Raw genomic sequence first — 15,101 nt, 5'->3', positions numbered from 1 at the left:
GAAGGCTGAGCTTCAAAGAAAGGTGCATCTCTTAAATATAGAGGAAGAGACTTGAGGAACCCATAAGCCTGGTCTGGATATTTCCCATTAGTGCCAGGCAGCTGCCCCAAAGCATCTCAAAAGCAAAGGTTTTGCTTTGAAGTCAGGTCTCAGGCCCAAATGTGCACCTATTTATAATGATAAGGAATGTGGCCCCTTTCTCACCTCCTCCAGTCCTATTTTTAGTATCTTTAGAACTTCTGCAAGCTTGACTGCCATGACACAGCCCTAGCCACAGTCCTGCCGCTCCTGCCTGTGGCCCTGTTATCTGCACACATATATGTAAGTGCCACCCATGAAAATGGTTGTGAATTATATACAATTTAATCTGAGGAAACAGTATTATCAAAATATTAGCATATGTTAGAAATTAGGTGTGGAATAAACAATGCAGAGAGCCCAAGTGTAAAAGTCTCAGAGTTATGAGGCACGCACAGCACCACAACACCCAGGATCGCCAGTGGTCTCAGTTTCAGCAGGTGGAGGAGGAGGAGGTGATGAGGCTGGTGGTGGTGATGGTGGAATCTCTATGATGGTGTCACTGGGCTCCCTGTGAAAGGAACAATAGCAGGCTTTCAGTATTGAAGGAAGCAACTACACTTTTCCTACATTTCCCCCCTTCTTAGCTAGGAATGTTGAATTGCCCCCAGTCATTTACCTTTTTCTCTTCTTATGGGAAATCTCTTCCTCATCAGAAGAGTCCCTGTCATGTAGCTTGTTGGCCATTGTTTTTCTTGCGTGTGGCATTGAGAGGTCTGTACATAAGGAGAAGAAGCCCTCCTAGGAGAGACACAGAACTAAGTCCTTAACTTGCCTGGCTTGGAGTTTCTGAGAGCATTTCCTTCACTGAAATCCGAAAAAGCTCCTTGGGGAGAAAAGGAAGCAGACAATGACTCATGCCATTTTGCATGTCTCTTTCAGTGTACATCTCAGATCTTACTAACAGAAACCCCTATACTTTGGTTCATAATCACAATGAGCAAAAGCTATCCTAACCTGGGGCTTGAAAACAATTCCATGCATGCAGGCAGGAGTTGCAGGATCTCCCCAGGTCTGTCCCAAAGGTCTCTACAATGCTTCTAGGGAGACCTTGTTCTGCAGCATAGGTAGGATTGCTAGCCCCACTTATGCTCTCTGCCAGAAATCCCTGCACATAGACAACTGCTCAACCATTCTGGGCAAAAGCCTTTGTTCTCTCTAGAGCCATTCATTTCAGTCCTCTTTGGACTTAGTCTCTCATATGTCAGTTGCTGGGGAGAGAGAGAGCTACCTCTGTTCTCTTAGCTGTTTTATCTTAGCTGTTTTTATATAAGCTGAATCATAGGAAGCACAGCTTCTAAAGTTCTGTAGTTAAAGAGATTTTCATCTCTGAAAGGCTGTCATGATGAATGACATGAAATCAATTTAAAGGACATGACTAGCACTTAAAGGCAAGCTATCCTTTCTGAATGAAAATAAGAAAAAATCAGTTTGTTGTTCTCGAGACTGTAGATGTCTGTATTGCATGTGTGTACTGGTTAAATGTGTCCCCATGTAATAAGGGGAAAGAACCATCTGCTCCATAAACTCCTGAGCAGTGTGATCTTGCTGGAAGACATTTCCCCTTTCTATTCTCCTTTCTTTGTTTTTAATTTTTATTTATTTTTTTATTGTGAAAATACTGTACAGAGGGCTTACAATTACATGGGCAAATGAGTACATTTCTTATCAAGCATTGTAGCCTCCTCATTTGTTTCCCCTTCCCATCCCTTCCCATCCTTCCCCTGCCCCCTCACCCAATCCTCCCCGTACCCCCCCCCCACCAAAGTTGCAAAATTCGTTTTCGACATAATAACTTGTACTTCTCATGTATCCTTATTTAAACGACTTGTTTTTCCCCTTCCCCTCCACAAATTATACCGATACAGTGAAAGCAGGGGTTATAATGTGGGGGAGGGACATACAAAGCAGCAAAGAAATAATCTTTTAAATGCGTTAGAAACAATCGCATGAAAGAAAAAAACATTTGAATACATATCTTAGGGTTCATTTCCCTAACATTACCTTATCTGACCTTTTCTGCTTGACTCAGACATATACTAGATATTGCACATAAGGGAAACCATGGTACCAATGTTTCTTTGGGCTTGGCTTACTTCCCTTAATATAATTTTTTCCAAGTCTTTGCATTTCCTAACAAATGTGCCAATGTCATTCTTTCTGATGCAGGCATAGAATTCCATTGTGTATATATACCACATTTTCTTGATCCATTTATCTACTGAGGGGCATCTGGGTTGGTTCCATATCTTAGCTATAGTAAATAATGCTGCAATAAACATAGTTGTGGTGGTAGCTTTAGTGTGGTCTTGTTTGTAAACATTTGGGTAAATGCCCAAAAGTGGGATTGCTGGGTCATAGGGGAGCTCTATGTGGAGTTCTATTCTCCTTTCTTTATTACAAAAGGAAATGATAAATTAGCATCTGAGGTCTCTCTTACCTAAAAGATATGAAGTTCTAGGTAAAAGGGGAGTGGGAATGAGAAGGTTGAGGGGTTGAGTTTTCTCAACTTGTTCTCAACCAGGAAGGACCCCTACATTCCACCTTCCAACAGACCTATACCCCAATACCCTACGGATTTCTTACACTGTCTCCTGAGGCCCACCACTAGCAGGAGCAGTCACAGCTGAAACCTCTCAGTCTCTCACCCTTATTCACTGAAGGACTGTGACCGAGAGGTATCCATGGTAGTACTGACCACCTCTGCCTCTGCTGAAAAACTACTTTTGCAGGAGCCAGGTAAGCCCTCTGGGAAGGAAGAGTTCTCTCTACTTTGGGTAGGCCTCCCCCCCCCCCCCCCCCATTGCAAGGCTATGGGATAGAAACAGATGAGTTCTAGAGGTCTCTGCAATTCTCAGATCTTCACTGGAAGATGTACAGACTCCCATTTACCGTGAGGATTCTTTACTTCTTTCTGCTGATGTTCTGTGGGAATAAATCTGTTTGAGAAGAAAACACAATCATGATTATCTACCAATATTACTACTTTCAACTGTTCCTTCCTTCATTTATGTCTTCTTTGCCCCCCAGGACGTATCTTTTTTGACTCCAAGAATTCTATCCTACTAATAGATACTGTTCTCTTCCACAGTATCTAGGTGAGGGTCTTGTCTGAAGCTAGAAAGTAACACATAGTATTCAGTATTTTAGATACTATCCAACAGGAAGTTCTCGATGGTATCTCCTAATACAGTAAAGCAATCACAATCTTTACTGTAGTAAAGACCAAAAGAACTCTATTGTTATCAAATCAAAGACAAGATTACTGTCTTTATTACAATTTTTACTATGATGAGACACACCCATTGAAGATCTCCCAACCAATGTAATAAAGGCATAAATGGAGCATAAATGTTGGAAAGGAAAGATATAAACTATTTCTATTTGTATATGAAATGATGGGTAACCAAAAGGCCTAAGAGAGCCAGGCATCATATCTCACACCTGTAATCCTAGCTACTCAGCAGGCTGGGATCTGAGGATCAAAGTTTGAAGCCAGTCTAGGTAGGAAAGTACATGAGGTTCTGTCCCCCAATCAACCAGAAGAAAGCCAGATGTAGAAAAAAAAAAAAAAACAAAGCCCAAGACAATCAACAGGTAGTATTGGACTAGTAACATGAAAGTTCACTGAAGTGGGTAGAAACAACATATGGAAATTAGCACACAAACAAGACCTTTCCTATGTACCCATATGAGTTAGAGGTGAAGGAAAGATCCAATTTATAATAGCAGTAAGGTGCACAAAGCACCTTAGTATAAAATGTAATATGTAAAAAAATGTAAATAATATGGAAAACTTCCATGACATAGAACCTCTAAAGTCACTGGGTGCTCACACCTATAATCACACCTATAATCTTATCTACTCCAGTGGCTGAGTACTGAGGATCTCAGTTCAAAGCCTGCTGGGGCAAGAAGGTCAGTAACACTCTTATCTCCAGTTAACTACCAGAAAACCCAAAGTGAATCTGTGGATCGTACTGGTAGAGTACTAACCTTGAGCGAAAAAAGAGTTCAGAAACAGCATCCAGACCCTGAGTTCAAGCCCCACTACTGACAAAAAAAAAAGTAAATACCTAGGATGAAGCATAGTACCATGCCTTTAACGAAAACTATTTGTGAAGCCAGTCACTGGTGGCTCAAGCCTATAATAATTAATATATTCAGAAGGCCAGCCTGGGCAGAAAAGTCCCTGAGACTCTTATCACCAGTTAACCCCACCATATTGTTTCAAAATCATGTACTTAAAAGTAAAAACAAAAACAACTCCCAAATTTTTTGGAAGAGAAGGTATGAAAAAAGAGCTATGAAATGTATAGAAAACAAGATCTAGAGGGGAAGGTTGATTACCTTTTACCATTACATAGGTTGAAAAGTTGTTAAAGGAAGCATTATGAAGTTACTAGGACTAACAGTTATTAATTAACAGCTGGTACTGTTACTGTGCAGGATAGACAGTTGGATCAATATAGTATTTTAGATTAATGAAGAATGAATTAATGATTTATTAAGAATTGTGTATGATAATTTGATGTTCAGTTAGAGTAAAAAAGAATTCTCTCTTTTTTTTTTTTTTTTTTTTTTGCCGGTCATGGGGCCTGAACTCTGGGCCTGGGTGCTGTCCCTCAGCTCTTCAGCTCAAGGCTAGAGCTCTACCACTGGAGCCACAGCGCCACTTCTGGCTTTTTCTGTTTATGTGGTGCTGAGGAATTGAACCCAGGACCTCATGCTTGCAAGGCATGCACTCTACCGCTGAGCTACCTTCCCAGCCCTAAAAAAGAATTCTCTACCACAGCCATTCTAAAACATGAACAAATTCCAGATGGATTAAAGCTATAAATAACAAGACAAGCTTAGCAAAGCATTAGAGTCCATTTTTATTCCATGAGATAAGAAAGACCTGTCTATCAAGAGCACATACCATAAATAGGCAAGGGTGGGGGAGATCTGGCACAGGTTGTGTTGGAAACTAGAAAAATGTACATGCTCTTCCAAGTCCTGGCCCCCTCCACCAGATTGCTCTTTTTTTTTTTTTTTTTTTTTGGGTCTGGTCGTGGGGCCTGAACTCTGGGCCTGGGCGCTGTCCCTCAGCTCTTCAGCTCAAGGCTAGCGCTCTACCACTTGAGTCACAGCGCCACTTCCGGCTTTTTTTCTTTTTTCTTATGTGGTGCTGAGGAATCGAGCCCAGGGCCTCATGCATGCAAGGCAAGTGCTCTACCACTGAGACACCTTCCCAGCCCTCTTTTTTTTTTTTTTTTTAGTGTGACAAAACTCTCTTTTAAATTAACTATGTTAGTCTTTAGCATCAAAAGTGATCGTTTACATCGTGTTTTGATGTTTGAAATATATCCTGGTATTATTTTGTGTAAGGACACAAACAGAACAGAGCTAATAAGGACTGCAGGCTTTATTGTCAACAGAATTAGTTTCTGTCCTTGGTTTTTTTTCCCTGGGACAATAGTTGATCTCCTTCATTTATAGAAGAGGATGGATGAGATCTTCCTCCTAGGTCTTTTGTAAGGGTTAGGTAAGATGATTTATGGGAACTTTTTGTCCTTCACTTAGGATCCATAGTGTTGTGGACCTCAGGGACAAGTGGCCAAGGTAGGAAAGGTTTTTGTTTAAGGGATTAGGCATAGAAAGCTCTCTTCTATTACAAGATTATAAAAAAAATATTGTTTTCATATTCTCCTCCTAGTTTTTTTGTTTTTTTTTTTGCCGGTCATGGGGCTTGAACTCTTGGGCGCTGTCCCTGAGGCTTCAGCTCAAGGCCAGTGCTCTACCGCTTGCACCACAGCGCCATTTCCCATTTTCTAGTGGTTTATTGGAGATAAGAGTCTCATGGACTTTCCTGCCCAGACTGGCTTTGAACCGCAATCCTCAGATCTTAGCCTCCTGAGTAGCTAGGATAACATGCGTGAGCCACCAGAATGCGGCTTCTCATAGTTTTAGGACATCTTTGTTTTATCGTTTTTTTCATTTTACATTTACTAAAATAGGTAAGAGGTCAAAAATCTTAGTCTAAAAGTGTAGTTCAGGAGTTGAGCACATGGTTAGCTGGCATAACATTCACACAGCACCACTTAACACAAACATCATTTCTTCTTTGACTATCAACTACAAAAGAAACATTGCACATTCCCTGTTCTCACAGAGCTTATCTAAGTAAGCAGAGGAAATAAGTAAAAATAATGAAAATGTTGCACTGTACATACAAAGTAAAGGCAGTGTGAGAGTATATAGAAATTTCTAGACAATTAGCCACTAGGAGATGCAGATGGCCTGCCTGTTGAAAGATCAGTGATCAATTGCTAATGGATTTTGCCCACTGATCCTGTGTTGGTTCCCAATTAAGAGGTGTCAAATTCAAATGTTACTATACTAACAAAACAAATCATTTCTTCCTGTAGTAGCAGTCTTAGCTTGTTACCACAGGATGAGCTGATAATTCTGGGATCTATTTGGAAAACACTGTGCACTATCAAAGAATTACCATCTGGAGAGTGGGAAAATGGCTTTGGTTTACAGATTGGGTTCTGGATCTATTACAAAAACAAGGTATATTCTGGAAAAGTGCATGAATGCTGGTACTTACCTCAATGAGACAGAAAGTAATAATCAAAATCATTACTACGACAGTCACAGATATTGCCAAGATGATTTTGTTGTTATAGCCATATCCCGGAATTTCCTGTGTTAGCTTAAAAAAAAACAGAAAACAAAAGGATCCTTTGGTTAAATAACAGAGATTTTGAGAAATAACACTATTTAAAACCCCATTCTCCCAGGAGAGAAGCTTGCAATTTCTTAGAGGATGTGTTAAATTTAATGTATCCTATGTGACTTACTAATTTGTAGTTTCTCTATACTTCTAGTGTGTTTTAGGTCTACTCCACTCTATAAAGAAGAGTGGAGAACACTGTCCTGGTTACATGACTTTGGAATGGTCTAAGGCCGGGGTCTTCCTCCTTCAAGGTATATATGTAAAGGATGGGGAAAGCAGAGCTTGCAGTTCTATAGTTGTCCTCACCTCACTTGGCTCCTTCTGTTCACCTTGAACTTCAGTGGCCTCATTGATGTAGTTATCTGTTTTCCATTGGTCCGTATCCCACTCAGATCTTGACACCTTGACTTCTTGCTGTTCACTGAGAAGCTTCATCAGCAGGCCTGTTCTGGAGATGAGCTTGGAACAGGGTATCTGTACTTCAGTTGCAGAGCAGTCCATTTTCAAGGTCCGGATGAGATGGGACAGGAGCCTCCTCACATCGTTATCGGGAACAAGAGGCATCAGCTGCTGGTTTAACTGCATTTCAAAGTGATCAGAAAAGGATGGAGAATGGGAATGGGTGATTGTGACCTTGAGAGTTGAGTCCGTTCCAGACTTGAGATATTCCCATTGTGTTTCCTTGTTTTGTTTTATAGATGGAATTATATTCACTGCAGTCACAGTGGATCCTGGAGCAGCAAGATTTTCCCGGATTGTGTTTGTCGGGAGCCTTCCTTCTGGCACAGGGATGTTTTGTGTAGGAGTACTTCCTACCCCAGCATTTGTTACAGTGTGGTGTTTTGCAGGAGTGCTGTCTCCAGAAGGCTTTGAACGAGCATTGAATTCTAGGAAAGGGTTCTCCCTCGAAATCGGCTGTGCCCATGATGAAAAGTCCCCTCCTGAAGGGGAATTTATGAGGTTCCTTACTGCAGAAAATGGAGGCCTGTTTGCAGGCACTGGTCTAAAGAGTGAAATTTTCTTTCTGAACTTTTGACTCATTTTGGCCCTGGGTATTCTGTGGGCCACGGGAGCTTGGTATGTTTTCTGGGAATAGATGACTGGATTAGAAGCCTCCATGCTTTTTACTCTAGAATTTGCTTCTTCTAAAATAAACATGCTATCGGCTAAGTCTTTGTCTTTATTTCCAACCTCACGTAGGGGTTTTACAATGGTGGATAAAGAGGCCCTTCCCCCTGAGTCTTGTTTCTGGAAAGAAGAGGCTACTGCCTTAAGTTTCTTTATGAATGAGGGCTCTGTGGGCAAGGAGCTTTCCACCATTTTCTTGGGATCCTGAGCCCCATGAAGTGGCCCCAGCTCCCTTGTTGGAGGTCTTCTAAACCTTCTTTTTTTACCAGCACTCTCCACAAGATTATGGGCACTCTGTCTCATCCAGGAGCTCTGTTTATTCCCTTCCTTGAAGTGTCTTTTCTGTTTGCCTTTTGGCCCCTCGAGGATTCTATTAAGGCTTGGCAGTCTTTCTTCTTCATTCTCCATTTGTTCCCAGATGCCTTCCTCTGGTTCAACACTTGGCATTTTTTTGGGAAAGATTTGCCGTTTAATTTTAGGCCATAAAAGTTGAGGTTGCATGAATACTGATGCTTTCTCTTTCTTTTTAACATTGTTATATTTTCTCTGCCTTTCTGTACCTATCAGATTTTCTACCCTATGAATATCATTTAATGTAGGTTTGGAAATGGAGGAGTCTGATGCCTGTATAATTGGGGGAATCTCTGTATTGGCTTTTAAATAATTTATGAAGGTATCTCCATTTTGTACATTGGAGAAAAGCAGTTTAATGAGTGGTAATTCTGTAGATTGTATATTTCCTACATTTCCCTGTGTGAAATAGGCCAATATGTATCTTAGTGCAGTAAAAAGATCACTCCCATCAGTAATTTCAGGCTGTTCATTCATGAGTCCTGAGTGGGTAATGTCATTTTTGTCGGAATATTCTCTTTCTGGTTCAATAGTGAGTTCGGTGCTGGTATTCTTCTTCCGGGATTTTAACACCTTCATGAATGTTCCTTCTGGGTTCCCAATGGATTCTTCTTCAACTGCCAGAAAGGAAAAGACTGCTTTGATAGGGGAAGGCTGATAGCTTCTTAGCACTCTCCCACCTCACAATGCCAGGAAATACATTAGGGGTCAGCAAAGATTTGAGTGTCAATAGAGGGGGAAAATAAGCCCTAACTCAAGCCTATGAAATGGCAACAGTAAACAGAAAAAAGACAAGCCTGAACAAAGTAGTCACCTACTTAGAACATCTGAGTACATAATTTTGTGTGAAATACAGGAACTCTATTAGAGAAGAACATCCCCAATGCCTAGTACTCAATAACAGCCCAAGGCTGGAAAACAAATATTCATCCTGAGTATCTTCTCTGCAGAAGAGCCATGCCTCTCCACATTCACATGCCCCGTATTATCTTGTCCTGTTATAACTTCAGAAGGAGCACAGGCGACTTCTCTCCACCTCTTGACTGTGTTGTTTTCTTCCTACCACACCAGAAACCATGACAAAGGATGGTCCTCAGGATAGCAAGGTCAGAGGCTAACCCAGAGGTCCATCTCCTTTTTAATAATAGGTCCTCAACTGGACTTCTTCTTTCCCACCTACCTTCCCAGTACCTTCACTTGAACTCTGATTCTATATGTCCTGCTTCCCTAACTGTAGGCTCTACAATTTGGACATAGGGTTGGGGTATGTTAAGCAATTTTCAGTTATCCTTGTTGTATGTTAATGCACAATGGGTATGAAATCAATAGAGTAATAGCAATTCTGCATATAAATGACTTGATGTTCTAAAATGTGCAAAAGAAAAACTTAAGTTTTGGTTGTGCATTACTGGGATTTGAACTCATGGCTTTGTGCTTGCTAGTTTGGGAGTCATTCAGCCACGCAAGTCCCACACCTGGTCCTTTTTGCTTTAGTTACTGTTTGGTTAGGGTTTTCTGTTTTTATTTGCTCCAGCTGGCCTTTAACATCAGTTCTCCAGTTTATAGCTTCCCTCTTAGGATCAGGGACATATGCCACCACAGTTGTTTTATGGATTGGGATGAGGTCTTGGCTAAATGTTTTCCCAGGCTTACTGGGAGCTATGATCTCCCTTATCTGTCCCTTCTGAGTAGCTGTGGTTATTGGCATAAATCACAGCATGGAGCTGAAAAAGCTACTTTTCACTTCAAACTCTCCAGTGCTACTTGGGAAGCATCCAGAGCATCAGAGAACATGAACATTTAGTGTGTCATCCTGTGGCTAGGAGAATTAAAGTACTTTTGTTGGTAGTTGTAGGGAGCCGAGGCGAGACTCCGCCCACTTGGTGCTTGGCGGGACGCCTGGGCTGTGCGCGTGCACGAGCCAGGTAGAGTTCCCAGCCAATCCCATGACACCTGGTGACGGTGAAAGGCAGGCGACCAACAATAGAAAGACCCGCGTTCCGATTCTCCTATATAAGCGGCTGTGTTTCGGGTGCACGCTCTCTCGCGCCCAAGCTCTCCTACAACTAAAAGGCTCTCCAATAAAGCGTGATGTGAGAAGACTCCTGGTGTGGTGGTCATTTTTCCTCGCTGGTCGAGTAGACGGTCACTACAACTGGTGCCGAAACCCGGGAACGAACCTGGGACGGGACCCGCGCAAGAGGCCGAACCGGAGCCAGAACTCAACACGCGGAGAGGGGACGTCGGTAAGTATCACCCGGTATGCTGTTCACTGTAGATTTAGATATTTATTGGTTGCTTGCATTGCTTCTTCCCTTGTGGCTTGTCTTTTTGATGGTGCGCACTTGCCTCGAGGAGGGAGGGTTTGATTTAATCCAGGAAGGATGCAAAGTACTAACGCGGCATCAGGATAGTCTATCAGAGTCAGCATACAGTAAGGGGGAGGAAAATAGGCCTGAAAGAAAAAGGGAAAAAAGACAAAAGGATCCTAAAGAATTAAAGAAAGAGGGGCTGCAGCCCTCACAAAAGGAGAAGGGTTTCAGAGAGGAGGGGGTCTCAAGGAGACCCCCGTGCCCTTCTTTAAAAGCAAACCGGTTCTCAGCCCTACATGTGGAAGGGCGGGACCAAGAATATAGTAATCTTGTGAGTGACTCAGAGGAAGAAATGTTAGAGGAGGAGGGAGAGCAGCTCGATCCAGCTGATAGTGAAGACTTAGAAGAGGCTGCGTCGGAGCACGTGGCAGACAGATATGGAGGGTGGCGCCTCCTAGGGGTGGGAGTACCGCAGCAGCCAGGGAGAGGAAACGGAGCTGCCCCTCACCAGTCGGCCCCCCCGCCGTGCCCGCCGGCAGGGAAGAGTCACTTTATAAAAGGCAGCACCTGGTTGCCGTTAGCGGCCGCCTTTCCAGTTTTTGAAAATCCCATTACTAATGAGAGAATTCTTGAGCTGGTTTCCTACTTCCAGCTTAAGGATTTAGTTGAGGCAGTCCGGACTGATGGAGTGACGGCCAATTATACCACTGCCTTGCTTCAAAGGCTAACTATTAATGCTATGATTCTGTGGGAGCAAAAACTGTTCAATATTTTCCTGAATTAGTGGCTAAACAGGCAATTTTGATCTGAGAAAAAAAAATATAAATAAATAAATAAAAATAAAAAAAATAAAAAAATAAAAAAAATAAACAGGCAATTTTGGGTATAAAGTATTGTTTGATGCACTTTGCAAAAATTCCAGATAAATTAATTATTCCATACACCCGTGAGCAAGTTGAAATTTTAGCAGCCACAGTGGATATGTGGGCAATTCTTGTTTGCTCATTTCCAAATGTAATTGATAATCATTATCCTAAGCATCCTCTGCTTGCCATAGTTAACAAAAATTTAGTGTATTTTCCTGTTGTCACTTCAAAGGAGCCCTTGGTTGATGCTCTAACCATCTTTACGGATGGATCAAAATCTGGACAAGGTGCCTTTTTTGTTCAAGGACACAAACAGCCAGTAGTCTTTAATTTTCGGCCGAATGCCCCACAGGCTGTTGAATGTTTAATTGTGCTTGAAGTTTTTAAAAGATTTGATCAACCTTTTAACTTATTTTCTGATTCATTATATGTTGTAAATGCCGTTGCTTCTCTTGAAGTTGCTGCTTCAGTTAAGCAGGCCAGTACAATTTCTAATGTTTTGTTACAGATTCAATCCCTTATCTTAAACAGAAAACATCCTTTTTTTATTGGACATATTCGTGCCCACTCTATGTTGCCGGGCCTGATGGCAAAGTGTAATGATTTGGTGGACCAGGCAACTCGGGCTGTGGCTCTGGTCGCTGCTGATCCTGTAGAATTGGCAAAAGACTTTCATAGATTGTATCATGTACCTGCTAATACCCTTAGGAAAAGATATAATTTGTCCAGGCATGTGGCAAGAGATATTGTTAAAGCCTGTAAATCTTGTGTTACCTTTCTTCATCCTCCCCATGTGGGGGAAAACCCCAGGGGGTTGAGACCAAACGCCCTATGGCAAATGGATGTTACTCATCTGACAGAATTTGGTAAGTTGAAATATTTACATGTGTCTGTGGACACCTTTTCTGGTGTCATTCATGCCACACCTCTGGCAGGAGAAAAGGTGTCTCACGTCAGAATACACTGCTTAGAAGCTTGGGCAGCTTGGGGAAAGCCCCTTAGACTTAAGACGGATAATGGCCCTGCTTATACTTCCCATGGTTTTCGCGCCTTTTGCGCACAAATGCAGGTTGCCCACACCACCGGATTGCCCTACAATCCTCAAGGACAAGGTATAGTGGAAAGAGCTAATAGAAGCATAAAAGAAATGCTTCAAAAACAAAAAGGGGGAGTTGCTGAGTCAGCGTCCCCCAGGGAAAGACTTTCTCTTGCGCTCTTTACCCTTAATTTTTTAATTCTAAATGACAACGATCAGTCTGCCGCAGATCGGCATATGACAAGAGACTCCATGGATACTAAAGACATGGTTATGTGGAAGGATGTTATTAATAAAAAATGGTATGGACCGGATCCGGTAATAACGAGATCCAGGGGAGCTGTTTGTGTTTTTCCACAGAGTCAAGAAGTACCTCACTGGGTGCCAATGAGACTGACCAGGCCGGTGGAGACTGCAGAAAAACCCCATCTGGAAGATGCCATCCACTCGTCTCCTGATACAGCTGATCTTCCTGCTGTTAGCAACAGTGCTAATAGCAATCCCTGTGATAGCTAAACCGATGATGCTGTGGGCTGTTACAATTTACTGACTGGATTGCCTCTGCGGTGTCCTTTTTCAAAGAGTGGGTGGGAGTCAGAATGTTTTTAGCCTGCTGCTTGGGAGGATGCGTGGTCTGCCTATGGTTGGTCTGTCGCCTTCGAGCCCAAACCAGAAGGGACAAGGTTGTTATCTCGCAAGCATTAGCCACTTTGGAGAGTGGATCCTCACCCCAGATTTGGCTGTCGGCCCTAATAGGCAGTTAAGCCTTAACATTCTGCATAGCCTTAGCACCCCGAGGGATTAGGGGATCCCATTGCACCGGGACAGGTATGCAATTTGCAATTTGGGACAGGGTGCAAGGCAAGTGCACTGCACTTGAGGAGATAGTTCTCATCTCCTCAAGAAGAGCATGCTGGGTTGCAAGTGGGTTGATGCCCAAGATCCCACCTCTGCAAAAAAGGCATCGGACGGGCCTGGTCATCACTGGGGAAGGCACCCCTCAGGCGAAGGCCAGTGCAAGGTCCTAATGTCTTAGACAGAGGCCCAACCTCTACTCTTACCTGTTGCCATAAAACAAAGAAGGGGGAACTGTAGGGAGCCGAGGCGAGACTCCGCCCACTTGGTGCTTGGCGGCACGCCTGGGCTGTGCGCGTGCACGAGCCAGGTAGAGTTCCCAGCCAATCCCATGACACCTGGTGACGGTGAAAGGCAGGGGACCAACAATAGAAAGACCCGCGTTCCGATTCTCCTATATAAGCGGCTGTGTTTCGGGTGCACGCTCTCTCGCGCCCAAGCTCTCCTACAACTAAAAGGCTCTCCAATAAAGCGTGATCTGAGAAGACTCCTGGTGTGGTGGTCGTTTTTCCTCGCTGGTCGAGTAGACGGTCACTACAGTAGTGAGGTCACAGGAGGAGGTTAGATAGTGGGAAAAGAGGAACTTTGGCCTCTGGTAAGTCCAGATTACAGGGTTCAAGACTTTGGGCATGAGGCTATAGTACCTGATTCTCTGATCTAATTTCCTTCAGCTAAAAAAGATGAAAAAATCCTTGCTTGAAATTGTTTTGCAAACTAAGCAACCTGGTAGCACAGTGATATTACATGTTTGTTTGTTTTTTTGCCCTCCATCACCAGTGGAAACGTGTATGCAAGTTACTGCATTTCACACATCAGTCATGTTTTGGAAGTCACAAAGTTAAATCTAGTAATGTACAGGGAAAAATGCTTCCAGACACCGGGATATTCTGTGGATAGGGAAGCCTGAGATTGAAACATGTTCAGAGTTGGACAGTCTAGACCTGGAAGAGGCCTTTGATTGGTTATGAAAGCTAGGTAACAACTGGAAGGTAGAAAATTGGAAATTCACAGGCTCCAAATAAGACAACATCACTTCTACTGTTTTAGAAAACAAAGCTAAACCTAGCTGCACTTGTCACAAAGACGAAAATACTTGAGACTTAAAGAATCTTACAGTCTACTTTGCACCATCTGAATAAAATTATTATTGGAAGGCAGAGTACCAAGCAGAGACCACAGTACATGCAAAGTGGCCCTTGATAATCTCTTTTCTTCTTCCATTCCCTTCTCTTGGTTCTTAGGCATATGGGCAATTAAATTATTGAATTATACAGTAACTCCTTCAAACAGGAGTTTCATGAAAGAAACAATTCAGAAATGTAGAGAGATTAGTTCTAGATAAATGAATAAAAAGAAAGCAATTATTAATTTACAAATCATCACCAGGGAAAAGTAAAAAATGAAAACAATATGCATCGGGTGAACAGACTCACGGCAGTGTGTGTTATTTGTCAGCAAGTCACTGTCACAATATAGCTTGACTGTCTTGCAGATAACCTCAATATTGTTTTTAAATTGGCAGAGGCAGCTGGCCATATTTTGAGGCAAGACCCTATAAATTGAAGCATCAAGCATTAAGTTAATGGAGAAGAAGTTACTGAGTGGTAGAAGAGCCAATGAAAGGCCAATAATTCTATTGATTCTGTTTTGGTTTGAGCTTTCCTTCTTCGTTTTTGTTTTTGTTTTTTTTTTTGCTCATTTTATTTTATTTTATTTTTTGTTTTTTTGGTTAATTAAAAAATTTTATATTT

At 42.3% G+C, this 15,101-nt stretch overlaps 1 protein-coding gene across 2 annotated transcripts in view; it reads right to left on the bottom strand.

Moving 5' to 3' along the window:
* Positions 1-305: 305 nt before the first annotated feature.
* LOC138836730 (leucine-rich repeat-containing protein 37A2-like) overlaps positions 306-15,101 on the bottom strand; it is a 32,061-nt gene continuing 17,265 nt past the window's right edge. Inside the window, exons 8-13 of one of the 2 annotated variants that reach the window (XM_070035410.1) lie at positions 14,784-14,902; positions 7,109-8,898; positions 6,674-6,778; positions 2,971-3,017; positions 698-819; positions 306-589 (exon numbers count right to left, since the gene is read on the bottom strand). In XM_070035410.1, the coding sequence (XP_069891511.1) occupies positions 567-589; positions 698-819; positions 2,971-3,017; positions 6,674-6,778; positions 7,109-8,898; positions 14,784-14,902 (2,206 nt within the window). In that variant the 3' untranslated portion in view covers positions 306-566. Of the gene's footprint in view, positions 590-697; positions 905-2,970; positions 3,018-6,673; positions 6,779-7,108; positions 8,899-14,783; positions 14,903-15,101 lie in introns of those variants that run through there. The other variant, XM_070035411.1, reaches the window with a different exon arrangement.

This window comes from Dipodomys merriami, unplaced genomic scaffold (genome assembly GCF_024711535.1).
Source record: "Dipodomys merriami isolate MVZ:Mamm:240054 unplaced genomic scaffold, mDipMer1.0.p SCAF_2558, whole genome shotgun sequence".
In the NCBI taxonomy this organism is placed as follows: domain Eukaryota; kingdom Metazoa; phylum Chordata; class Mammalia; order Rodentia; family Heteromyidae; genus Dipodomys; species Dipodomys merriami.
The sequence above is the reverse complement of the archived record's forward strand: the minus strand, read 5'-3'. Positions and strand labels throughout refer to the sequence as shown.